This window comes from Penicillium samsonianum (genome assembly GCF_028829775.1).
Source record: "Penicillium samsonianum strain IBT 33392 chromosome Unknown utg000007l_segment0_segment0, whole genome shotgun sequence".
Lineage (NCBI taxonomy): Eukaryota > Fungi > Ascomycota > Eurotiomycetes > Eurotiales > Aspergillaceae > Penicillium > Penicillium samsonianum.
In genome coordinates, this window is record NW_026643265.1 from 5,135,796 (window position 1) to 5,160,292 (window position 24,497).

Below are 24,497 nucleotides of genomic sequence, written 5' to 3' on the forward strand. Positions count from 1 at the left end.
CTGTATCCACTGGATTCACTTGGCTGAACCAAGGATTGCAGCGCTACTTAGCAGAGAGAGTACCTGGTCCCTTTTGAGCTTCTTAAGACCCTTTCCCAACAAGCTCCCAAATTATTTCAACGTTTTAATTTTTGTTGTCAGATTCCTACGAAACATCATCACTTTTAGAACAGTCCTACACAAATTGGGCGACCTTTCGAAACATTCGACTGACGAATTACGGCCATGGACCAGACCATGACCGAAGGGCAATCAGCCCAGCCAGAAACTCAACATCTCCTCCGCTCCAATACCACAATACCACTCTTTCGGGCCACGGGACGGACACTACGCTCAGCTTCGGTCAGCACTGTCACGAGACTGCTCGACTACAACCCCTCCGGTGGAATGTGGCAGGCGACCGGGACAGCGATTGCGCACGCCCCGAATGTGACGGATCTGAGATCGCCCGACGATGTTTTCTTCGATGTACACGGCCGTGGTGTAAGACGAGTCAGCACGCAAGATACAGTCGGCGGTGCGATAATTCGGAGAGCGACCGCGCCTACGATAGAACTTGCAACCTTGCAGGATGAGAAGGACATAGCTGGACCAGGTGAAAACCTCCCTGAACCTAGACTTGATCACCATAAGAGCATCCAAGGTCACATTGCTCCAAAGGTGTCTTGGGCCAACGCCTGCAAAAAAGGTGCTATTGCAGCATGGAGATTCATTCTTACACCTACAGGCCTCTTCATCCTGATTTATGGTCTCAATGTGGTCGCTTGGGGAGCCATGTTATTCTTCCTCTTGTTGAATGTCGGTTCAATGAGCAAGGAGCGCAAAGAAATATGGATTGAAATCGATTCCCAAATCCTCAATGCGTTATTCTGTCTAACTTCGTGGGGACTGGCGCCGTGGCGGATTCGCGACACATATTGGCTTCTGATGTGGCACTTCGGCTCGGCCAATAAATCCAAGAAATCTATAATGCAGCTTGCAAAGCGGAATTCGAGCTGGTTTAGAATGCGGGATTCTGATTCGGAGGTGTCAAGTTCCAACGAAATGGTACTTCGTGAGACCCTCACCGGCAAGGTTGCTCGACCTACCAAATCATGGAAAATGGATTTTGTGGTGATAAATATGTTGCTAAATAGCTTGTTCCAAGTTGGAATGGCGACATTCATGTGGGAGTACAACCGACATACTCGCCCTGCCTTTGGAGTTGGCCTTTTCATTGGTCTAGGCTGTTTCAGTTCGCTCTTGGCAGGACTAATATCATGGTGGGAGGGGCGAAAGGTCAAGCTGATCGAGGGTGCTTTCTTTGAGACGATACCAGAGAATGAGAAGCATGTACCCATAGAGAGATTAGTTTAATGCGCAGGATTCGAGGAGCCGAAAGGACTCGGCATATAAATATAACGAAAGTGGTATAATATGAGTAACAGTTAAACCCGTGTTCAGTCCGAAGATCTTATAGGTTTGGGAAAGTCATCTTAGTATTCCAACTATCGGGGTTGATATTGGTGATTAGGTTTATTTACACAAAGTTCTTCCCCTGTTAAGAGGACAAAACCAGAAGCAAGTGTCCTGCATGCAATTTCTTCATTGCATCGGTTGGAATCGGTATTTTCTAAATGTCAATGCTTGAGCCTAGCAAAGGGAATCCTACATAGTTTCTATCATCAATCAAAGCATTACACCTGTACCTGACACCCACAATTCATTAAAGGTTGGCCGGGAATCTTTCTGCACTAGTATGGCCGATCTATATGTAATCACTGTCATCATCGAACTCACTTTTGGTCATGCCGATGAATCTTTCGATGACCTTCCGATTTTCAAATCCTCTCACTCTCTCTTGGCGAACCATATCTTCTCCCTCTAGGTGAAGAGCCGCCACAATGAGGTTCCGTGTGCTCTTATGAAATGCAGAATAAATGGATTGTTTGATACCCTGGCTGGGATAGGCAACAAGGCCAATACCGCCTTTAGTTGGTTAGAAGTTAGCGAAGACGAAACAACGAAAGAATACTAAAGGGGATTAATAAACGGAAAGTATATTCTTACCATGTGCCATCTTGCCCAACACACCGAAAGTGCCTTTAAACAAGCCACCCGCAAAGCCTGCGGCGCCTCCGTCTCTAGCACCTTTATATGGCTGATATATGACATCAGTCACAGCTCCTCCCATGCCCATAGCAAAGCTTTTAGCACCTGCAACTGCGCCAGACTTCCAATCTTTTACTTTTCCATATTGGGGAACTTTGTCTCCGTATAGACCAGGGAGTACACGAAAGCCTTCAGCCGCGGCCAAAGGCAGATCGACCATAAACCCAGAAGCAATCTTTCCTAGGAGCTTCCCGGAAGCGTGAGTTGATGCTGAAGCCATCGCGGCGCCTCTGCCCTTTTTCTTAGGCTCAACATCCCTGCATGCTGTCAAATCATTCATCGATTGGGCTTTGCGGATTGATGATCCACTGCCTCCTGGTAACAGCGGTTGGGCAGGCCCATTTTCTGAAACGGTTGGTGATGGAACAGGTAAATTGCGACCGTCTTGGTATACCTTGTATGGTTTATAAAAGATATCACCTCCTGCTTTGAGCATATCAAATGTGAATCCCATTCCAGCAGAGGAGACACCAGTCACTGGGTCCCATCGTGTGTTCTCGATGATAATGGGGTTTGGTTGGTATCTTGCATTCAAAACAGGTCAGTCAAAGGTGTACCGAACGCCGATGTTGGAACGCATGGTAGATGGGTTAAGAGTGGGAAGGTTGGGACTTACGGTTTCAACCTTTTGACATCTAGCAGATTCTTTTCAACAAGGATTTCCGCAGCAACTTTTGACAGGCGAAATCTTTTCTTTCCAAGGCGATATCTCCAAACGGCCGGGAATTCCGGTAGTAGATCACATTCTACCAAACCTTTCGGTAAATTCCGATGGAATGATGCCACAGCTGTTTTCACTCCTTCCTCCAGCTCCATTTTGGCGGCAATACCCTGTGCAGAGCGCACTGCCTCTGGTTTCAAGCAAAACCGGACTGCTTGGGCTAATGCTGTGACCTTCAGTTCTTGGTACGGTATAGGATCTGGTCCTGCACCGGCTGCAGAAACCATTTCTCCCCAAAATAGTTGGCTGAAAATAGGTCAGAGAATATTCCAAAGCACTATAGGGCAATTCAAGTGAAACCCAAGGAACAGCCTGTCACTCACTCTCCAAAGAATGGCACGATGATTGTAGGCTTGCCATTGCGTAGTCCGCACGCCGTTGTACCGGCACCTCCATGATGAACAACCGCACTGACCCGTTCAAATAACCATTCGTGTGGGCAGTCGCCTATAAATAGAACATCACTCCTGTTTAGTTTTCCCGAGTCCACCCCTCCTAGTTTGCTCCAACCGCGTGAGATGATTGCCCGAACCCCGGTTTCCTGAACCGTCTGTAGAATCGTTTTTGTTATCTCTTCTGGGTCTTTGAGGACAATGCTTCCGAATCCGAAATATATCGGAGGGGGCCCGGCGTTAAGGAATTCCGCAATCTCAACAGGAGGCTCGTAATGGGGCGGGTCGCGGAAGAAGAACCCACAGACGTCTATTCATGAGAGTTAGTCAACAAGTTCAACGACTTCAACGAAAGCGATCATATCCCACCAAAATTATGAGGCCAGTCATCAGGTTTAGGAACTAGGCCAGGGGACCAGCAATAGGTATAGGGGACATTCAGTTTGGTTAAAATGAAAGGGCCATCCGAAAGAGAAATTGGCTCGAGCTCTAGCTCATGTTTCCGCCAATCGTTGATCACTCCCCCTAGACTGTTTCATTTGGAAGACAAGTCAGCTATTGGATCATTGTACACACTTTAGAGGAATGCCCAGTACTTACCCTTGCCATGATAGCCAGTCCACGACGCCATATGAGACACGATTGAGCCACTCTTGGTCGGCCGGAATATTTTTCAAATTGGCCAACGGGTGCGGGAATGCCTTTGTTGGACTCCACGGCATTGTAAACATCAAGTGAAGTGGGATTCCTAGGGCCTGGGCGCAGTGAACATGCGCGAAGCTCGGAGGATTGGCAATGATGGCATTGGCTACAAAGGGGGCATTTGTGATAGGGTCGGGCATCAGACATGATTGCCAGCAACCATGAAGAATTTCCGCCATCATTAGTTGCTTTTTCCGAATATCTCCCTCACGTAGACTGTCTAGGCTGGGGATCAACCCGGGATTCTTGACCATATATGACATCAGGTCGGCCGGATCACCGCCGATCGGGTAAAACTCCAAGCCGGCTTCGAGGATGAAGTGCTCGAAAACATTGTGTGTTGCAATACGCACGCGATGACCTATCTTTTGTAGCTCAGTGCCAAGTGCAACAAATGGTTGGACGTCTCCTCTGCTGCCCACGATTTGAATCACAATATTCAGAGGAAACTTGAACGTTGGCACTGCTTCCGAATAACTTGGTGGAGGTATGACACTCTGACGAATAACATGAGGCAATAGTTTAGAAAGAGATCTGCAGAGCCGAGAACTAGCATCCACAACAACACGGCCGTCATCTGTACTAGGTTAGATTTGCTTTACCGAGCTAGAACCGTGTGACAAGTTGGCGTTGCGTACCGTTAACAGAGATGCCCTGGGCTTCACTCAAATCTTGCGGAACTACCTCATACGGTGGTGGGGGTTGGTCGTGAGGTTGTTCTTGAGGCTCCGGGTCGGCCTGCTTGGAATACATTTTGGAGTGTTCCATGGGTCAAAAACAATATATCAGTATATCAAGAAAAAGAAAAGAAAACCAAGATGATAGCAAAGGTTACAGGTAAGCGATCAATGTTGGAAGAGACAACACGAGCCCAGGATGTTTAAACACAAGAGAAAAAACTTCAATGTTTCCATCAGTTATTTGGTAAACTCGGAAAAACCTTATATCAAGATCCGCCGAATTGAACCCTACGCCCCACCTGCCCCCGTTTATGGTTAAATTTGGAATACGAGTACGGTGTAAAGTTCCCGTATTGATGTATAAACGGTACATACCCGGTATGTACGTATTTAGTATGTACAAAGTATGTATGTCGGAGTCCGCATCATAAGTGAAGGCAAGACTTATCAATTATTTTAACAGTTCGTAGATAATAGGAAGTCAGAGGGTTTTGAATAAAAGCCTTTAAGTGCTTTATTGTCATACATTTGAAATACAAACTACGAATCTGTATGTTACACGTAATTGTGGTATCAGGACTATGTAATCTATAATTCCGACGATCACCCGGATTAGAGCCACTACCTAGTGGAAGCCAGGTGGGTCCGATCTATACGCGTATCCAAATTTCGCACTTGCTTGATCTGCCCAGTTCGATGTTATACTCAGCCCCACTCCATGACCACATTCCATGAAAATGAGGTGTATCGTATCCTCGGAAGGAGGACTAAGGTCCTAAATAGCATGCAAAAAGAGACAGTTGTGGCTCGGGTGTTTAATAATAGCTACTGCCTAGGTACCCAGCTATACCAGCCCTAAAACCCCACACGAGAACCTACCTAGTCCATCGTGCGAATATTTTCATCGACTCGTGCTCTTCTATATTCACAGATAGCTCTCTATTAGGTTAACATGCAAATCCGACACCAAAGGTTTGACATCTGGCTCAACCAATGCCAGCGCCTCACTATTGGTCATCAGCATATGCATCGCTGCTATTCCTGGCCTGCATTCCTATTTCCTTAGTTATATATTCTGAACACAAGCTGGCAATTGGAAGACATGACTGTTAAATGAGAAATCCAAAAGATGTGTACTTTATTTCAAATGTGGACCAAGCCAACATGGATGCGCAGTTGCATACACGGTTGGAAAAGCTGAGAAAGAGAAGAAATTCCTACAAAACGACATCGGGTGAGTCTTGTAGTTTTGGCACGGAATGGGGCGTATGAAAGCACGAGAGTATTTACTCTATTTGGCTTGTTGCGCTTGATGGGTTCTGTGGAATATATATTGTTGTACCTATGTGGTAATACCGTTGAAAACCAGCCTTAATTATACAAATTTGTGTCGTTTATCATAATAGTATGATAGAACATCAAAAGTTATATGTTAAAAAGACACCTTGACAATATACTGAAAAGAAAGTCCCAACAAGGATGGCAAAGAGAGACCGTTTAAACCGCCGTAATTTGTTCATTGTAACATGATATTATCTCGTTGGCCAAATTGACATAACGCTTCAACTGCACGTCGCAAAATAGACTAGGAGAACTGCATTGCACGTTTGGGAATATTGAAGGTTCCCCCAAAAAAAAACAACTATGGAAACGGCGTGGTCCATGAACTAAACTCATGCTCATTTATAGAGCTCCGGATAAGCCGCTTTGATTATGTCGGCACCCTAACACAATTAGAATCGAGTTCCACGAGTTTAGTTCCTTGACGTACCTTTTCCCCAATCATGTAGACTGCATTCTGGATCCGGCAGTCCAGAATGACCGGAATGATGGACGCATCAACAATGCGAAGTCTATTAGCCCCATGGACCCTCAGCTCAGAGTCTACGACGCCTTGGTCAATGTCGTGAGACAGTCTGGCAGTGCCCCAGGGAGCTATAAAAATCAGTCTTCAAACTTCATACCAGTATACGGCAGTCAACTAACGATATCCAGTCTGCGCCCGATCCAGGATAAGGCGATCCATCTCTTCATTCGACTCGCGGGGCATGGGCCATGGGAAATCCTCAGTAATGATCTCTTTCATTCCATCGCCGTTCATAAGGATATCGTCAACAAATCGAATGCCCTCTCTCAAAGCGAGGATGTCCAGCTCGTCGGTAAAGTAGTTCAGATTGATGTCGGGTTGTTCACGTGGATCTATCGAATTGAGTCTGACATATCCGCCCTTTGACTGTGGATGAAGAAGGTCGACGACCACTGTCAGCCAGTCTCCCTCAGGTGGGATATCGAAGTGCCACTGGAATGCATCACAGAACATAGGCTGGTAGTATTAGCAAATACGTTTCTGCAGCTGTTGATCATCCACATACAATAAAGTCAATCTCAAAATGAGGTTGACCTTCAGGTCCAAAAGGATCTTTGCCTCCATTATTCGCCCTCGCTTTGCGGTACGTCTCATGTTTTTCGAGTTGCCCGTCGATGCATGGGAAGGCTACCATCTCAAGGAGGCCGCTAGCCAGTGGACCCGTTTTATCCTTCTCGTACTGCGTTACGGCAGAATCGTGGGCAGGTCCCCCTCGAAGGAGGATATGGTCCAGACCAATGCCATCCTTCAGTTTAAAAACATGTGGAAGAATGGGATGGTCGAGAAGATGTTCGCCCACATGCTCGGACATTATCACAGGATCGATTCCATGACGAGCCAGTTCACGTCTGGGACCAATGCCGGAAAGAAGTAATAGCTTGGGTGTTTCGAAAACTCCACCTGCAATAATGATCTCTTTCGTTGCTTTCAATGTGGTCTCATTGTAATCTGCCCCGACCACAGTCACGCTCACTGCAGTATAACTTTCAAAGTTGATCTTTGTCGCGACGGTAGAATGCATTATCTCCACATTCTCTTTCCCAGTCACATATACTGCGCTGCTTGATCGAACACCCTCGTAGACTGTACTAACACAGTGGGCGAGGCCCTCCAACCTACCGTTGTAGATATCTTCTTTTAATTCATGGCCCTTGCTAGTCCAAGCATCTGTTAGAGCATCCCGGAAAGCGCGAGTTTCCGGGAGCAAAGTTGCGTGGGAAATGTGGAGGGGGCCTTCCCGCGCGATCTTGGAAAATCGCGGATCATACACTCTAGCATCATCGTGATATGAAGCTGGCTAAAGATGAGATTGTTGGCAAGTGATACTCCTTTCAACTGGTCAGATGGATACTATGCCTTTTCAAAATAGTGTTTGCACTTCTCCCATGTCCATTCATCGCCACCATACTCCTGCCACGCATCGAATGTTTCCCTACTACCACGAATCCAGGTGAAGTAGTTCAAGCTGCTACTCCCGCCAAGCACCTTTCCACGGGTATTTGGCTTTTCAACACGCTCGTAGTCTGGCTTGTCGACGAAGGTCGTCTGATAGGACCAGTCGTACTTGCTGTTTCGGAGTTCAAATGCGCGAGCGGGCGTCGTAATCGTCGGGATATCGTCTGGATTACTATCCCGTGTCAATTTAGCGAATTGCAGGTGGGTGGAGTACTTACCCAACTCCAGCTTCAATCACGAGGACTTTCACGTCGGGATTCTCTGCTAATCTGCCTGCAACGACATTTCCAGCAGTTCCACCACCCACAACAATAAAGTCATATGTATTTGGAGTGGGTGTGGCCATTGTAAAAGGAAAAGGTGAGGAAAGTCATAGAATTGATGGCCTCGCTCCTGATCATACCATCTTTATATCCAGCGCCGTCTCCGAACTCAGAACTCAAGTGTTGGGTGGAAGGTCGCTCAACATCATGCCGTGGTACTTTCCACGGGAGCTCGGAACACCATTTGCTGCCCAATAATCGTAAGGTTTTTAATCTGTTCAGTGGGATAGGATCACACAATGGTTCTGTGTGAAACTTGAGCTTTGACATATTACTGCAACTGGGGCACACGGAGATCGCATTCCATATTGGACACGGAACATCATCTAAGTCTAGCCTTTACATTGGCGTTGGATTTGTGCAACGTGCCGGACTCTAGATCGCGCACTGAAGGAACCACAGCGGTATATTTATCAAGTCAATCATGTACCAATTCTAAAATGGAAAAAGAAACCGATCGACCCCTGACTGGCCAACAGTCAGATACTGTGCGGGCCAAGGAGAAGTTCGATCATCCAACGTGTCCATTACAGCCATTTCCGCCGGATCCCACCATCCCGCAGTGCCTAAAGATGAGAATTATGGGAAGGTGTTGGAACTTGTGGATTGGACTTCGGGGCGGGATCGAAGGGCTGCATCATGGCAAATCCTTCGTCCATATGGACTGAGTGTGGCCGTTGTGATTGATCTCGTTCAAGGATGGGTTGCAAGGGTGTCATAACGAAGGTCTGATGAGATTGTCGAACAGTCGGTCTGGATTGTAATATGCCAGGCGAAGCGGTATTGGTAGTTGAGGGGGAACCTGACGTCGACCCTCGTGTATCCTTGCCATGTAAAGCTGTTCGCCCCATGAAATAGATCGCAAGCGGGTTCAAGACAGCCTCCGGGGATTCTTGAATAGGGTACCCTGGAAGGGACGGGCTAGAGGAATATCAGCAAGTCAGTCCTAAGATGTTGGAGTTGAAGGCCTCACATTTCGTCAGGTCCTTCTGACTCTCTTTCATCTGCGGAATGATTTGCTCATTGACGTGGGAGAAGATCCGAAATGCCGATACCAGTCCTAGGATGGTTGGGTCTAGACCTTTGAAGGATTATTTCTTTCGTCTGGCTGAGGAACTGTATGATCTCCAGGCTGACCCGAATGAGATTCGCAAACTTGTTAAGGATCCTGAGTATCGGACTGTCCTTGAGGAGATGAGGGCTGCGTTGGAGAAGTGGCAGCGCAGGACGGAAGATGCTTGGTTGTTCCGGGATGGTGTTTCCTTGCTATTTGTTAGATATCATCTTGGGGCTGGGTTCGAGGTGCCGGATCGTATCGACTTTGATGTCGATGCGCCTGAAAGTAAGGGACAGCCTATTTTTAATGGAGATCTGCCTTGGGGTGTTGCGGTGAAGTGATTTATTGCATTTAGTTCACCGAAATAAAGTACAGTGATTCTTCTTAAGCCGGTGGCCCCTCACCTTGTCGTCTCTCCGCTCACTGTTCAACCATAACATATTTAGACCACCAGTGGACTTTAACCGAAATGTATTGGTGGATGAAATTGTATGCCGTATGTTCGAGTTTCAATATATGAAGAGAAGAGACCGAGAATAACAAATCCCCACCACACCATAATTCACAGGTATAAACAAAAAGCCAATGAAACCCAGAAATTGCTCGTTCGTTAAATGATCATAAAACAGAATGCACCCATATATAGTAAGCGACACCCCGAAATAACATTGCCGTCTGCACACTCCGATGGATGTATGAAGTGCTCTACAAATATAGAAGGGTTCACACCTCACCCCAAGTGCCGAGCCCAGCTCCAACACCAATAGCGCTGTTAGTCTCGCTGCCGCCAATATCCCAGTAGTTTCGACTGGAGCTTGTCATCGTGCGCCGACTGGAAATAGCCGAGAGCTTGGCGCTCTGGCTGGCGCAACTGGAGCCAGATCGCCGGAAATGCGGTCGTAGGAGTGGCGAGGAGACACCCGCTGGGTTTGACACACCGGAGAATTGCGAGGCGCGACGGGTCTGGGTTTGTGATCGGTTGTGGGCTCGCGCTACGAGCGGGTGATGTTGCCGGATGATGGCTGCTCGGCGTGATGCGTCTTGCGGGCGGCGTGGTGGGGTTGGTGTGTGCGTTTCGTTGGGCATGTAACCTCGGCGGCTGAAGCGACTCCGGAGGTAGCGGAAGACCATCATTACGTCGAGTCCACTTTCCCAGTACTCGGATTCCTGTTGAAGTCTGGTTGATTCGGGAAGTTGGTCAGATCGCTTTGGATCTTCGTCTTCAATGCCCCATTGTGCTTCGTGCTCTCGATTTGAGTCTCGAAGGGTGGGCATGAAGTGCGGGGATGGCATGGAGTCGACGGTTGTATTAGCCGTGGTTGATGTGGTGGACTCGGCAGGTTTCTGAGAGATTCCGCTTTCCGCTAGGCGGTTGAGAGACATACCCGCATATTCGGCGGATATATCTTTAGTCATTTGATAATATGTTGTAAATGCCCCGGGGTGTTCACAAAGTTGATGGACAAGGATCCCGAGCTCATGGGCGATCGTCTGAAGTACCTTTGTCTGCCACATTGGTGAATCGCTATATTCTGGCTCTGGTTCACGAGCCAGTACCGTTTCCATGTCTAGTGGGTCGTCCTGGCCATGAGGTTGCGCGTCCAGCGGCAACGACTCACCAAATATCACAGAGAGCAAGGAATCATCGATCCCGATCAGGTCACGGATCACCGTTCGTGTGATCCGGCGCCAGAAAGACTCTTCATCCTCCGAGACATCTTTCGACAGGGATATATCCCGTGATAGCACCTCAGATACACGAGATTGGGGGCTCTGATCAACAGAACGGCGAAAGTTCGATCGGCTGGTCAGACTAGTCCGCCTTTGTCGGGTTTCCCGTTCGATCTCCTGCAACAGAGCCCGGCTCTGGTCCATACGCCATTCTTCGATTCGCTGCCACCGTTCTAGCTCGACATTTGCCTCGCCCTCCTCAACGGTATCCAGATGCCTCTGTACACTTGAGTTACGGCGATGTTGGAGATGGCCATACGAGGGCCGCTGGCGATTGTATTGCTCATGCCGCCACAGTTGATCCTGGACTGCCTGACTCGAGGCCTGGAAACTGCCTAACCCATCATGGGCGGGAAGCATCGCCGGCGGCCCCTGATCAAACCGTATTGGGGAAGCGGGAGCCAGCTCTGGTGCTCGAAACGCGTGTAGTCCATCGTCTAGGCTGTCCAGTTCGGTTCCATCTTCGTCCAGTTGGTCGTCGAGGGCATTCTCGTCATCGGCGTCACCCTCGACACCAGTTGCAGACTGGGTGGCAGCGAAGGAGCCGAAGTCACTCAGTCGAGAAGCACCTACAGTACGCGTGCGATCGGTTGAAGTCGTGTGTGTCCGAGCGGTCGGGGAGAATAGGACCCATTGTGCGGTGTCGTCATCGCGCTGTTCCGACAAGGAGAGGGGGATTTCGAGGGTAGGTGGCTGGGGGGTTGAATAGGAAGTTCTGCGGCGAGGAACATGTGTTGGGACCTGGAAGGCCATGTTGCTGATTTGGTTGCAGCCAAAGCAGATAGGTACGATAAGAGGGTTTGGGTGTGGATCCAGAGATGACGGAGGAGTTAAGGCCGTTCAAGTGGGGAATAGAGGGAATAGAGGCATTAAAGCATATAAAGGAGGTTGTTGTAAGTAAGAGAAATAATAAAGGAGTAGAAAGAGTCCAAAAATAACATTGAAAGAAAAGGTCAAGGGTGATGATGAGTGCCCAGGTGGTGATGGGACAGATTAGCTGATAAGAGGGATGATGCCCAAAAAGGGATCGTCTAGTGTGATCCTCTAATGATGCAACCGGTATCGGAATGGTGAGACCACTTTTCAACGTGTTTATCCGTTGCTTTTTGCTTTATTAGCCCGTTTCGAAGAGGTAAATACGTGGTTCAATATCCTACCTACTACATGTAGTACCTATGTTGTATGGAGGTATGGCCTGAAGCCATAATCTTGGATTCTCATCAGCTGACAAGACGGTCACCGGGATCGACACGGTGACGTGTGAACTTCCCAACAGTCACATTTTACTGTCAAACACCCAACATGGTGGCTCTTTTGAAGAAAAGACACTACACCGTACTTTGATATCAGCCTAGCAACAATGCGATCGCCAAGAAGACTACCGTGATGGCGTGTTTTCGCTTGTATATTAACTAATACCCCTCAGTTGCCCCGTTGAGATAGATAGCAAACCGCCAACATACTTTTACCTCAAGTTCGGCCCTAAAGGCGAGGTGCTTATATGAATGACTATTGGCGACCCCAAGGTTCAAGTTAGTTGAATGTCGAAGATTAACAGATTGAGTAGGAATACCACTCTTTTAATCGACGCGAAATAAACCCGAGGGTTGGCCGTGGCAGATAGTGAACTGGCACCTGCAATGATTGTGTGATTCCTTGGCTTGAATCCTGTTCAGGCGTTGCCTGTACTGAAGCGAAATGGGTCCTTGATTGTCTTGTTTGCGATATGCTGCGCTTGAGTAGAGTAATTTCTAACTTAGTTGCAGAGTTGTAGATCTGCAGATCAACTAGAACGTAAACTCGACGCGACTGGAAGCGAGAACAATAGGATCATAGCAATCAAATCGCTTAACCCGGTATTTCTCAAAATCCAGACACCGGCTCTTTCGTTTTTTTAAAGACTGTCGACTATTCTGTTTTCCCCACTTTTCGATCACGATTGGCCCCAAGTGCCTGCCATTCAAGGTGTCATAAAATGTTTGTGGATTTTTACGAAGAGAGAGAAAGACAGATAGAGAAGTGAAAGATGCCAATCTAACTGGCATCATAGCTCACGGGGTATATATTAATCTACTATAATATAGCATCTGGAGCCAACGATCAATCCTTCCCAGCCAAAGCCTCACCCACCCAATCCATCTGCACAGCACTAACGCCACGCGCGTAAGTTCGGTTGGTGAATACGAATTCGTTGTACATGATCGCCTCGAGCTTCTTGCCGTAAAGCACACTCGACGGGTGGATGGCGACCGTTTGGTTTCCAACGATCGTACGATAGCTGCCATCGGGCACGAGGCGAGCCGTATTGGTCGCGAATCCGGCTAGGAAACTCTGGAGGATGAGGATGGGCGAGGGGTCGTGTAATGAGGTATTGTTCAAGGCTTCGCTGGTGAGCAGCTTGGCTTGTCGGCATTGGGTACGGAGTTGTTTGCGGACGTCCTGGTGTGTTTTTGTTAGTTTTATGACTGGCGTCTGGAAGCTATGTATGCACTACTCACCATGACTGATTGCATCGCCCGGTGGGATACCAGGTGCCGTTCTGCCCATGCTTTGCGGTCGGCGTGTTCAGCGGCATAGACACGTACAGTCATCAGCATTGTGAGGTGGTCACCCTCGCGCCGGTATAAATCGCGACGGGCTGCCTCTGCTGCTTCCTTCTTCTCTTCGGAGGTGGTGTTCAAGAAAATGTTCTCCACACTCAGGCATGAGATAATATCAATGACGTCTAGCAAACATTCAGATCCGTTCTCGGCAGCTGCCAACAGGACGCGACCCAGAGTTGGAGTCAAGGGCAGCTTGGCAATGTGTAGGCCGACGGCGCTGATTTTTCCATCATCCTCAAGGGCATTAATGCTCAATAGCTGCAGAAGAGCTTTCTCAAGTGCTTCGCGTGGTGGACGGGTCAGGAATGGGAATCCAACAATGTCATCAACGCCACGCGCCTTCATGTTCAACAGGGCTTGGCTCAGATCACAGCGCAGAATCTCGGGCGTGTTTGTCTCGTCCAAGGCTAGATAGTCCTTCTCTGTGTATAGTCGGAAACATTGGCCAGGGGCCTCACGACCAGCTCGACCCTTTCGCTGGATCGCGGCGGACTTGGAGATAGGCTTCACCAGGAGTGAGTCAAGACCAAGGCGAGTGCGGAACTGCTTGACTTTTGCCTTGCCGCAGTCAATCACGTGCCGCACACCAGACACAGTGACGGAAGTCTCGGCAATATTAGTGGATAGAACAACTTTGCGCGTTCGTGGTGGAGCAGGGGCGAAGACGCGTTGCTGGGCAGCCTGTGGCAGCGCGGCGAACAGAGGTAGAACCAAAATTTTAGGAAGTGATGGGTCCATGCTCATGGCATATTCATTCACCAGGTGTTCCAAGGCCTCGACGGTTTCCTGACCAGTCAGGAAGACAAGGATATCACCCGGCATTGGCTCCTTCTGGTGAATCTGGAAGATAATTTTGAGCGCTGCATCCACGAAGTCATGTACTGGCGCGGGCGAGTAAATAGTTTTGACCGCGAATTGTCGACCCTTAATGCGGCAGACAGAGATATCCTTTGGACTCGAAGTATCCATTTTATCGGCCTCAGCCTCAGCTCCTTCGATAGCCTTCTGCTCTGGCTCCGGATGTTTGAATCCTTGTTGGAAGAAGTCCGTTAGACTCTCCATATCAGCCGTAGCACTCATAACAACGACCTTGAGCGACACACCACCCCGGCCCTCCTTCTTTCCGGATACAAGATTACGTAGGAATCCAAGTGTGAGATCCACATTGATGCCACGTTCGTGGACCTCATCGACGACAATAGCGCTGTACTTAGTCAAGTTCGGATCATGCAACATCTCCTGGAGCAGCATTCCCTCAGTCAAGAACTTCACCCGCGTACTGGGGGATGTAGACGTATCGAATCGCACCGCGTAGCCGACCTTGCTAGCAGGCGAATGCGATCCAAGCGGTGTACCCATCTCCTCAGCTACACGGCGGGCCAGCGAAATGGCAGCGACTCGACGCGGCTGCGTGATAGCGATGCATCCTCCGACCATTTTCTTTTCCGTCTTTCCGTCCCGTGTGATTTGCGTAGGTACGGGCCGACACCAGAACTCGTCCACCAGGAACTGCGGGATCTGCGTACTCTTTCCGCTACCCGTTTCACCGACTAAAAGCATCACATCTTGTTCGCGTAGCAGATCGCGGATCAGATCGGCATTTTCGAATACGGGGAGCTTTCGCCGCGTCTCAAGAAGGGCTTTGGCCTTTTCTCGTAAGGGTGTGAAGTTGGTTTTGGTATCGGTGAACGGTCTCTTCGATTTCGGGTATGATTTTGATGCTAGTGCGCCATTTGTTTGAGATACTGTCTCTGGTCGCTTTTTTGGCACAGAAACTGCTGTTTCTACCTGCTTGGCAGGTGCAGGGATCTCCCTCGGTTCATCGTGATCGGCGGGTTTGGAGGCTTCGGGCTCATCGAGCTTGCGCTTCTTGTTTCTCTTCTTCTTGCGCTCGGGTTCTTCTGTGGAATGGAGTGAGAGCTTGGGCTTCACAATCTTCTCATCGTCCGAGTCCGCGAACACGGTACGGACCTTTTCGGGCATTTTGAGTTGTGGCGCGAAACAATGTTGCAGACACGAAGCTCAAATCTGAAATTTTTACCCTTATCGATAAGCTGATAAGAATATCCTTATCAACATCAACATCAACAACAGAACCTTCCAAGGTTGGAACGTGTACAGCTAGTCAGCCCCTAAAATTATACGTTGTTTGTTCTTTTTCCCTGGTTATACATAGAAAAAGTCCATTTCACAATTAAGCCTCTTACCACTTTTTTCTGCTCCCTCCTTCACAAACTGAGAAGGGAGAGAAAATATCTATGAAAACAGACATCTTAAAAGACTAACTGAGAAGACTAAATGAGAAGAATCTGACAAGACCACCAAAAAGGACATCTAAAGAGACTGTCTGAGAAGACTATCATAAAAGACTACTAAAAAAGACTACTAAAAAAGACTACTAAAAAAGACTTGACAAGGCCACATAAGCGGCCGACTATTCTTGTTTGGAATACGTTGAGAACGCACCGATAAACCGTTTACATATCTACATATGTACTGTACTGTAAGCAAATAATAAGTAAAATTGTGCGGACATTCCATTTGCTTGAGATAGTATTACTTCAAGTTCCACTCACTTTCCATCCGCTTTGCAGACCTTCTTATGTTTCTTCCAATGCGCCTTCTGACACTCTCTCGAGCAGTACTTTGCTTTATGACATCGCGAGCAATTCATCAAACCCGAACCATTGGCTTCCTTGTCCTTACCACAGACCTGGCAGCTGTTCAAATCTTGACCACTCTCATCGCTAGCCGATGAAAGTACGGATAAATCAATGGGCTTGTCAACAAGTGCTGACGCAAAAGCTGGAGAAATGGCCATCCGCACACAGTGCTTTGCAAGATCTTCCCACCCACCAAATTCGGGCATAAAATCAGTTGGTAGTGTGCCCTCCCCGCACGAGCACAGAACTCTTCCCCCGAATTTGATCGAGAGTGGAATTTTCCCCGTTGCAACGTACTCGCAATTGGGCCTGTGAGCCCACGATCGGCATCGCTCAGTCCAGGCAGGCAGAGCTTCCTTCCACAGATAAAGCTCATCTTTGGAGGTGCGGATGGATTTGGGAGCATAGTTGCTGTTCGCCATCTCTTGCAGAGCAGGCATAATTTCCGGCATGAGATCAATGTACAGAGGGAGAACTGCAGCGTCAAGAACAACAGTGCGATTCGACACATCAAGCAGCATCTTCGATACGAAAATCAGCATTTGCACGCCCTTCTCTTCAGGGCAGTCGATACCGTAGACGGAGGCCTGAGGACCGGCTGTTCCACTGAAGCCTAGAAAGATGTGGAATAAACCGTCCTTGAAGTCCACTCTGGCCCGGGCATTCGGTGAAGCCGACAAGGAAGGGTTAAACTTCAGGGCAGTCTCTGATGCGGACCACATAGTTGGGAGATGCACTCGTAGCCATTTCAGACGTTCAGAGGAAGGATTGGTTAGGTCTATGGTAGGAAGTGATGAGAGATTGACGTGTGGCATATTCCACAAAGCAGGTGATCCCGAATCCAAGAATACTGGATACATGAAGGACCGCAAGGTTGACCAGTCGGTGGACTTAGCAATGTCTGCGACGAGCTCAAGGTAAGATGACTTGCGAGCAATTCGCACTTTCGCAGTAGAGTCCAAAACAGGAGCAGGGAAGTTGGCTTTGAAGCTTGGACCCTTTTCAAGAGACAAAGCATAGTTGAACGGTGATCGTAAGGATTGTTTGATCACACTCCCATCCCGAAGTAGATCTTTAGATTGCTCAGATAGAATTTGCACACGGCTTGTGAATGATGAAATTTGGCCCGTTTTCTCATTGACGGTGGCAGTGATGGTTGTTTTTGAGTGTCCATCGGGGGCAACTTCGTCTTTAACGTCCCCGGAATTAAAGCCATAGATGGACATAACACCACTCTGATGTGGCTGGTTCTTGGTAAGGAAGACATGTTCAGTTTCCTCTTGTTTCGCAGTGAAGATGCTCAAGTTGTGTCCCAAGCTACTGGCAAATATCCTGATTGTTGTAGGGGAGTGCGGGATAGCCAGCGAGACAGTGGCGGTACATGGTTCTTGAAGTAAAATCCAGCTTGGGACATAGAAAGAAAGAAACATTGGCGACTTTCCCTTCCAACCCAATTGGTCTTCATCGATTTCCACTTCAAACGAGTCGCTGTATCTGGATCCTTTGTGTTTAAGGATACCAAATCCAATCTGAGTTTCCGCGAACATGTTTTGCCACTGGTTGGCTGCTCGTGAGGAAGATTGCAGAATGGCATGGAGCGGAGGTGTAAAACCGACCTTGATGGTCTCGGCGATAAAGGGGTCTAATTTGTTTCGAGGAACTCGAAGGGTGACATTGACCATAGGTGGCATGTTCTGCCAGCCCTGCAAGGTCCCAGTTTGGGGACGGCCAGTCAGGCGATTTGGTGGGCCTTTTAAAATATCAACAGAGTAAAGATCCTTCAGATGCATCCACAGAATCAGCTCTTGCATGTAGGTATTGGCAAATGCAAGACTGGTATCTTGATCCATGAGATCAAGCAATTTCTCCATTGTCTTATTCCAGTCAGTGCTAGTCCGTGTCTTGACGAGGCAAAGAAAAGCGACAAAGCTCGCCCGGTTGTAAGTTGGCAGAGATGGTATTTGTGCGCTTTCCATTCTGGTAAGCAACTTCGAGACATCCTCATCGGTGAACATTCGCAAGAAAACACGGTAGAGCACCTGTGCTAGGCCAACTGAATCAAAATGAATAAGGCCCAGTACGTTAACAGCTGCCTCGGCCGGATTCAACGGTCTCTTCCATGCAATTCTCGAGAACACTTGTCCAGCCTTGGATGAGGGTCCTGACGTGTCTTGACATAATGCTTCATCGCCTGCAGATGAGAAGGCAGTGTTTGTCGCCACTTCCACGGGCACCAAACCCAGAAGCGAGGTTATCGTAGACATGTCTCCACATAGAAGAGTTTCAAGAAGGGATATCTGAGTTTCCTGGGTCCGCACAAGCTTCTCTGAATAAAGCGTCCCTGAGAAGTTGTTGCGAAGAAGCGGCGAAGTGGCAGTGAGCAGATTCAAGGCCCCGATATGATCTATAAGGTTAGATGTGTCAATAATATCAAACACAAGTGGTGCCGAGGCGTCCGAATATTGTTCATCATCCAAGACCAGCGGCTCGAAATGATACCGATCACGGTACCAATGAGACGACTTTGAGGGACCGGTGGTACGCATCTGCTGGAGGGTGTATGCAAAAGCCACCGCATCTCCAACAAAGAACCGTAGTGTGATCAAGTCAGCCATGGAATGCGCCCTGAACGACTTGGTCCAGGTGCCGAATTCTGTCTTGGCGGTTTTGACAATTTCACGCAGCTCAGGGTTGTCGGAAGAAGAGCCCGAGTGAGGCGACGTTGGCTCAATTGGAGCATAGCAAGAGCCGATGTGGAATCCAAGCACCGGGTCGGTCCCATAATGCAAAAACATGTTTCCATCCTTGGGCGCAAACATGGGGTTGAAATTGACGGCAACGGAGCGAGCTGTTTCATCAGTCTCGGTGGTACCGAAAGCCCAATAGTTTTTGTACAAATCACCAACGGCACGGGTAGCTTGCAAGCACGCAGGGGCAGCAGCTCGGATTCCCGTTATCACATTCATCTCGTCACCAAGGACCGACTTTTGAAACTCTTGAGAAATTCTCATTCCATCATCGAGCTTCTTCTTGAAGCGACGAAGCACGTCGCCTTCTCTCTTTTCTCCATAGAAGCGCCACATGTCGCGTAACTGTTCAAGAGAGATACGATCGCACATCCTGATCACTCGACCATACTCGCTCTCTTGCCATGTGTGCAGCGAGGTTGACAGGGACAACAGCTTGGTTGTTTGGCTTTGCAACAGATCAAGAGAACGTTCATCGATGCGGAAATGATAGAATAGATCCCAAATGAATTGGTCGTTAGCGCCATCTACATCATCCAGAACTAGTGACAGCAACACGATATTGCGAGCTGTGGAGGATTTTTCTCATTAGTCTGTAGAACCTAAAATCGGAACCAGTCGTCATACCAATCACAGCGGTGTCCACATCGCAGCATGTAACGTCTAAAAGACGTGGATCACGATCCTGCTGCTCCATGTGTATGGTGAAGAGGATATGGCGAACGTCCCCACAGCCGAGAAGCAGTAGATCGGCCTTGTTTTTTGATGGAAGATCTTGAGTCAAGCATACAGCAGGTGTGTTGCCGATAGGATAGAAGAACTGCACCAAGTTGGCGATCTCCGGGGCTAGCATGTTGGGTTAAGGAAAAGCGCAGTCAAGCATCCGTGAAATAATGAAAATATCAAATAGTGAGGATATGGCGAGTCTGATGAAGTAGAGAAGTGAAGACGTGATGAAGTGAAAGTGATGAAGAACTGAAGTTGCAGAGGGGCGTTGACAAACGACAAACAAAAATTGAGGCTTTTTAGAACGCCCTTCGAAGATGAGTTTAGATGAGTTTTATTTGGAAGATAAGTCGATAACTTATGATGTATTGGCATACGAACTGACATTGGAGATTTCGAGCCCTTTTAAGAGTAAGTCGTCTTGGGCTACCCAAAATATATTTTAGCGGGGTGTTTGAATTTTTGGGTCGGTAACAGCGCCTACTACTGCGTGCATAAGTTGCAGGATACAGGGATTTAAATTAGTTACGGCGGCACATTGTCTCGCATAGTTGTATTTCTGCAGCCTAAATGCTGCTATCGTTGATAATAATAAATCTCTTCCTTGTCACTATCGTCTTCAACCCCAGAACTTCATCTTCCGAACCAGCATTTCTAAAACCCCAGGTGCCAAAATAGATGGCTGTGCCTTAACGTTCCTAGAAAGAAGTCCAAGGAGAAGGTTGTCCGCATTGTAACGAATGCACGCAGCACCGTCTAGGACGAATTGATATTCGTGGCCCATCTCCTCCACCAGCGCCAAAAGCATGTTGCGTGGGAGATATCTCCCCGCGGACCGCAAAAATGGCTTTCCTTTCTCTGCCTGGAGAATGGCAGACGCCTGACTAGACTTTCCCTGGCTGCTATGTTGCCAGCACATGCGCAGTATCTGAACGCAGTAATGGAAATACAAGTACCGTGCTGCAGGGCGGAAACTGGAATGGAACTTTAGCGGGCGGCCGTCCAGCTGTCCAAACGTGAGATCTAGAAATCTCGAAATACGCTCGTCCTTCCTTTCCCAATCAAGGTCAGTTAGCCTGACCCGGTACTCCCTTGGCTCACGGTCGAGCTACCCCTTGATCTGGGACACAAGCGTGTTCTCCGGAACATCTGGGACGATGACAAATTTGCCTGCATCGAAATAATGCCTAAGCCGTTGGGACAGAAGTAGCCCACTCAGGGGGGGAGAGGAGCTCCCCCGGGCTTTTCTTGCAAAATATGGCATCCGTGGCACTCTGCCCATGAATGTAGGGAAGATGTGAGAGGCTTGATCGTCCTCTTCATCGGGGTAATCACCCAGAATTGGGCACCAAAGCCATGGTTGGTCTGGGTGTTTGGCCTCGTAGGCTTCGATGATATCTGTTCGAAACTGGTCGTGCTGGCAGCTGTCTTGATTCCCGGCGTGCGTATCCTTGATTGCCATCCCCATAGCGGTGCTCATGATCTTGATGGAAGATGCCCTCAGATTTATCCGCGGTTGCAGTTTTTCCAATTTCTCAGCCACAAATTGGCAAATGTCCCGGTTCTGCTCCTGGGCTCGGATCCTTTCGAAGATTCTCTTTGCCTCGCCCGTCTGTATCCACTCCTCCTCTGTGCCTCTGAATCTTCCAAGTGAGATAATGCGCTCCACTTCAGACTTTTCCAGGCTGATATTCTCGATCTTTGCCGCCCTGGTAAATAATTTGAGTTCAAACGACCCATGTGCCCTCTGTGGTTTGCGGGCCATCCGTAGGTCTCTTGCGAGGTGGTCTTGTCTTCTTTTCAGAATGGGCATTCCTTCTGATTCAGCTTGGAAAGATTCCATTGGTCTGTCAAGGGTGTCGATAATGAATGAGGGGTTATATGAGAATCAAAGGTTGGGATGCCGACAACTTGGAAGACTGAGATATAAGAGTAAGAGATGAGAGGTGGGGCAGGTAGACTTGGGAGTTCCGACTACGGAATAGGAAAGAACTCAACGGGAAGGAACTACCTAGGTATATCGGTACATGTGTACCAACCACATTAGGTACATCCCATGGATATCTCGTTCTTGCTGTATAAGACGAGGACTAGAAATGATATACAATATTTGAAGACGTTAAAGGCCACCAAGAGACCCCGTAAAAGACCCCATAAAAGACCCCATAAATGTATCCACAGCCCCCCTTGCCTCACAAATTTGGTTTGTTGTATCAAGCTGGAAAGCACAACGTATCATTTCTCATCTCAAATTAAAAGTAGTAACAACCATCACGACTTGACACATCATTGTTTCTTCCTGTGAGCGTTCTCACCTGCTTGGTACATGCAACGTATTACACTCTATCTAGTTCAAAACAAACTGATTCGCATCCATGTCCATGGAGCTCAGCTCAGGCATCTCAGGGTATCCCCACGGTCCCAAACTCGTAGACGCCTGCCCCCAAGGGCCATACCCTATCCCAGGCAAATTGAAATCCATCTGCAGGGGCATTGATAGGTTATCCTCATTGACACTCGAGGCACCACCAGGCTCCACTGTGTCCGAATCCTGTCCGAAATTCGACATCATCTGCATCACTTTGTTCCGGATATCTGACACAATACGTGGTGGTACCAGAGGCGTCTCCTGTTGTCTGGCTACCTCTTCACGCGCCTCCCAAGACTGAAGGACAATGCGAGAGAAGACGACGAACAAGGGGCGGTCATCCTCCTTGGCATCCATGATCCGGACCTCGTAGTTGTTGCTCATGACCTCCCACGCCTGGTCTGTATGCTCTTCGACGGGCCTCTTTTTCAAATCCTGCAACAGGTGAATGTACGCGGGGAAGGGGAAGTGGAAGTGAACAAGCCACAGGTATCCTTTGGTGAGAGGCGACGTCATGAGGTTGGTGTCGCACTCCAGCATGCGCAGGGCGTGGGAAATTCCCACGTTGCGCTGTGTGTCTGTCTGCATGGTGGTCGTCGAGTATTGGGAGTAGTGTTGCAAGAGACGATTCTTAGCTATGTACCCCCGCATTGTCCAGATCGTCATGAAGTGCAGTGGGTTCTCTGGGTTGCAGAAGGCCAAGTACTTTTCATCTAGTGTCTTCTCCAGCACCAAAAGCTGCTCCGCCTCGTCTACACTGGTAGATCGAGAAGACATCGTGTTCAAAAGCGGATTGATGAAATCAAGGTGGAAGGCACTGTGACGGACAAAGTCGGCGAGCTCACTGCGCACAACAGCAAAGAGCATCTCCGTCGGTCTGTTGCTTGTTGCGGGTGGGGCTTTAATCTCCGGTTGAAGCTCGAAATCACTCACATTGAGAGGAACGTGGCAGTCCCAAGTAGGAGCCAGCAACGCGGTTTTGTAATCGGACATTTCGCAGATGCGATTATCAAAGACGACGAGCGACCACCAGAGTCTCCGACGCATCTCCGCCTCTAGGGCAGAGCATTTACCGTACATTGACTCATTGTGAATACCTATCCGCTGAGCGATTCGCATTGCAACGCTAAGCATTGATGACAGAGATGCAGGGTCCGTGTCCGGTCTGATCGATACCTGAAAAGATCAGTGAGTGCGGACGGATCGGTTGGATACACCTACTAGATAGAGATACAATGCGGTCAAGCACTCCCGGTCACTGGAGCGCAGAATAAAACAGCCGCGTAACGCCTGCTGGCATGCAACCTGATACGCCGTCAAGAGATCCCTTTTGGGAGATCCGAATAAGGCGCTGCATTGACCATCTGTGAGACTTTGAATGGAGACACAGTAGATACTGAACATCAATGATTCGAATTTGGGATTGATATTGGCGATATCGCTAGCAGCATCAATGATACGTGTTTGAAGGGTGGGTGTATGCGTGACTCTGAGAAGAGGATTTACGTTGTCCAAGTAGACCTGCCACAACCTGAAGATCTGTACCTGGGTCGGGTGCAAAGCAGAAAGGTCGTCGACATTACCTGCCAGTGAACCGAATAACAGGTGGTCATTGCTTTTGCCTTGAAACATATGGTTCCATGCCTTCTTGATCACGGCGTGGCGCACATCGTCGTTGTCGTGCAGGAACCCGGTGTCGTTTCCACCGTCTTCGCCGTCATTTCCGTCATCTTCCTCGGGATCTACAGTCTTTCCCAATTGTCAGTGAGCTCCACGATCACTCGCATAGTCGGTCATACTTTTTGACTCATGGCATGCCAAATATTCCTACTATATGATTAGTCATCCAGAAGTATGCCCGGGCGCTTTCGCCAAAACAACAGGACGGATTCTCGTACAATAATTTAGACTTGACTGGTTCCTTTTCTCCCAACGGGCGAGAATCCGTACCAGGAAGAGCACCTTCCGACTGAGTACCCTCTGGAATTTCATCTCGCTCACCCTCGCTAGCAGACCTACGGTCTGTAGCAGGCGTGTGGAGAGGATCGAACTTGATGTTATGCTTGCGAAGCAGGCTCTCATAGTGCCGCAGGCGCGCCAGCAGTTCCCTCTCGGGAAACCTCCGGCGTCGCTGGCGGGTTGCTTGCTCGCACTGCTCGCCGGCACGTACACAATTGACGCAAGGGAATGTACGATCACACTTGACCTTGCGTTGCTGACACAGCACGCACGCCAGCACGCGCCGGGCCTTGGCGGTGCCTGTCTGTTCGGATGCAGAGATGGGCGTTGCCATGGCACGAGACTATCGGTC

The 24,497-nt window shown here is 48.7% G+C and overlaps 9 protein-coding genes across 9 annotated transcripts; 2 read left to right on the plus strand and 7 right to left on the minus strand.

Moving 5' to 3' along the window:
- Nucleotides 1-225: 225 nt before the first annotated feature.
- N7471_012835 (DUF2985 domain-containing protein) lies at nucleotides 226-1,356 on the plus strand (the record flags this gene model as incomplete). The annotated part of the gene is made up of 1 exon (XM_057285554.1): nucleotides 226-1,356. One exon carries the CDS (start codon nucleotides 226-228, stop codon nucleotides 1,354-1,356), a length of 1,131 nt encoding a protein of 376 aa, XP_057131820.1.
- Nucleotides 1,357-1,747: 391 nt separating this feature from the next.
- Nucleotides 1,748-4,719, minus strand: N7471_012836 (glycosyltransferase; the record flags this gene model as incomplete). Its single annotated transcript, XM_057285555.1, has 7 exons — nucleotides 1,748-1,968; nucleotides 2,050-2,675; nucleotides 2,768-3,118; nucleotides 3,196-3,574; nucleotides 3,634-3,794; nucleotides 3,865-4,543; nucleotides 4,605-4,719. 7 exons carry the CDS (start codon nucleotides 4,717-4,719, stop codon nucleotides 1,748-1,750), a joined length of 2,532 nt encoding a protein of 843 aa, XP_057131821.1.
- Nucleotides 4,720-6,325: 1,606 nt separating this feature from the next.
- N7471_012837 (GMC family oxidoreductase) lies at nucleotides 6,326-8,314 on the minus strand (the record flags this gene model as incomplete). The annotated part of the gene is made up of 6 exons (XM_057285556.1): nucleotides 6,326-6,370; nucleotides 6,418-6,581; nucleotides 6,633-6,969; nucleotides 7,019-7,810; nucleotides 7,870-8,140; nucleotides 8,187-8,314. The coding sequence occupies 6 exons, from the start codon at nucleotides 8,312-8,314 to the stop codon at nucleotides 6,326-6,328; spliced, it is 1,737 nt and encodes a 578-aa protein (XP_057131822.1).
- A 988-nt stretch (nucleotides 8,315-9,302) lies between these two features.
- On the plus strand, nucleotides 9,303-9,689 carry N7471_012838 (Alkaline phosphatase-like alpha/beta/alpha; the record flags this gene model as incomplete). The annotated part of the gene is made up of 1 exon (XM_057285557.1): nucleotides 9,303-9,689. One exon carries the CDS (start codon nucleotides 9,303-9,305, stop codon nucleotides 9,687-9,689), a length of 387 nt encoding a protein of 128 aa, XP_057131823.1.
- A 382-nt stretch (nucleotides 9,690-10,071) lies between these two features.
- N7471_012839 (uncharacterized protein) lies at nucleotides 10,072-11,832 on the minus strand (the record flags this gene model as incomplete). The annotated part of the gene is made up of 1 exon (XM_057285558.1): nucleotides 10,072-11,832. The coding sequence occupies one exon, from the start codon at nucleotides 11,830-11,832 to the stop codon at nucleotides 10,072-10,074; it is 1,761 nt and encodes a 586-aa protein (XP_057131824.1).
- A 1,347-nt stretch (nucleotides 11,833-13,179) lies between these two features.
- On the minus strand, nucleotides 13,180-15,665 carry N7471_012840 (putative ATP-dependent RNA helicase (Hrh1); the record flags this gene model as incomplete). The annotated part of the gene is made up of 2 exons (XM_057285559.1): nucleotides 13,180-13,518; nucleotides 13,578-15,665. The coding sequence occupies 2 exons, from the start codon at nucleotides 15,663-15,665 to the stop codon at nucleotides 13,180-13,182; spliced, it is 2,427 nt and encodes an 808-aa protein (XP_057131825.1).
- A 589-nt stretch (nucleotides 15,666-16,254) lies between these two features.
- Nucleotides 16,255-17,775, minus strand: N7471_012841 (zinc finger MYND domain-containing protein; the record flags this gene model as incomplete). The annotated part of the gene is made up of 1 exon (XM_057285560.1): nucleotides 16,255-17,775. One exon carries the CDS (start codon nucleotides 17,773-17,775, stop codon nucleotides 16,255-16,257), a length of 1,521 nt encoding a protein of 506 aa, XP_057131826.1.
- A 2,662-nt stretch (nucleotides 17,776-20,437) lies between these two features.
- N7471_012842 (uncharacterized protein) lies at nucleotides 20,438-21,583 on the minus strand (the record flags this gene model as incomplete). Its single annotated transcript, XM_057285561.1, has 2 exons — nucleotides 20,438-20,870; nucleotides 20,931-21,583. The coding sequence occupies 2 exons, from the start codon at nucleotides 21,581-21,583 to the stop codon at nucleotides 20,438-20,440; spliced, it is 1,086 nt and encodes a 361-aa protein (XP_057131827.1).
- A 582-nt stretch (nucleotides 21,584-22,165) lies between these two features.
- On the minus strand, nucleotides 22,166-24,479 carry N7471_012843 (uncharacterized protein; the record flags this gene model as incomplete). The annotated part of the gene is made up of 4 exons (XM_057285562.1): nucleotides 22,166-23,362; nucleotides 23,408-23,935; nucleotides 23,986-24,013; nucleotides 24,085-24,479. The coding sequence occupies 4 exons, from the start codon at nucleotides 24,477-24,479 to the stop codon at nucleotides 22,166-22,168; spliced, it is 2,148 nt and encodes a 715-aa protein (XP_057131828.1).
- Nucleotides 24,480-24,497: the final 18 nt, after the last annotated feature.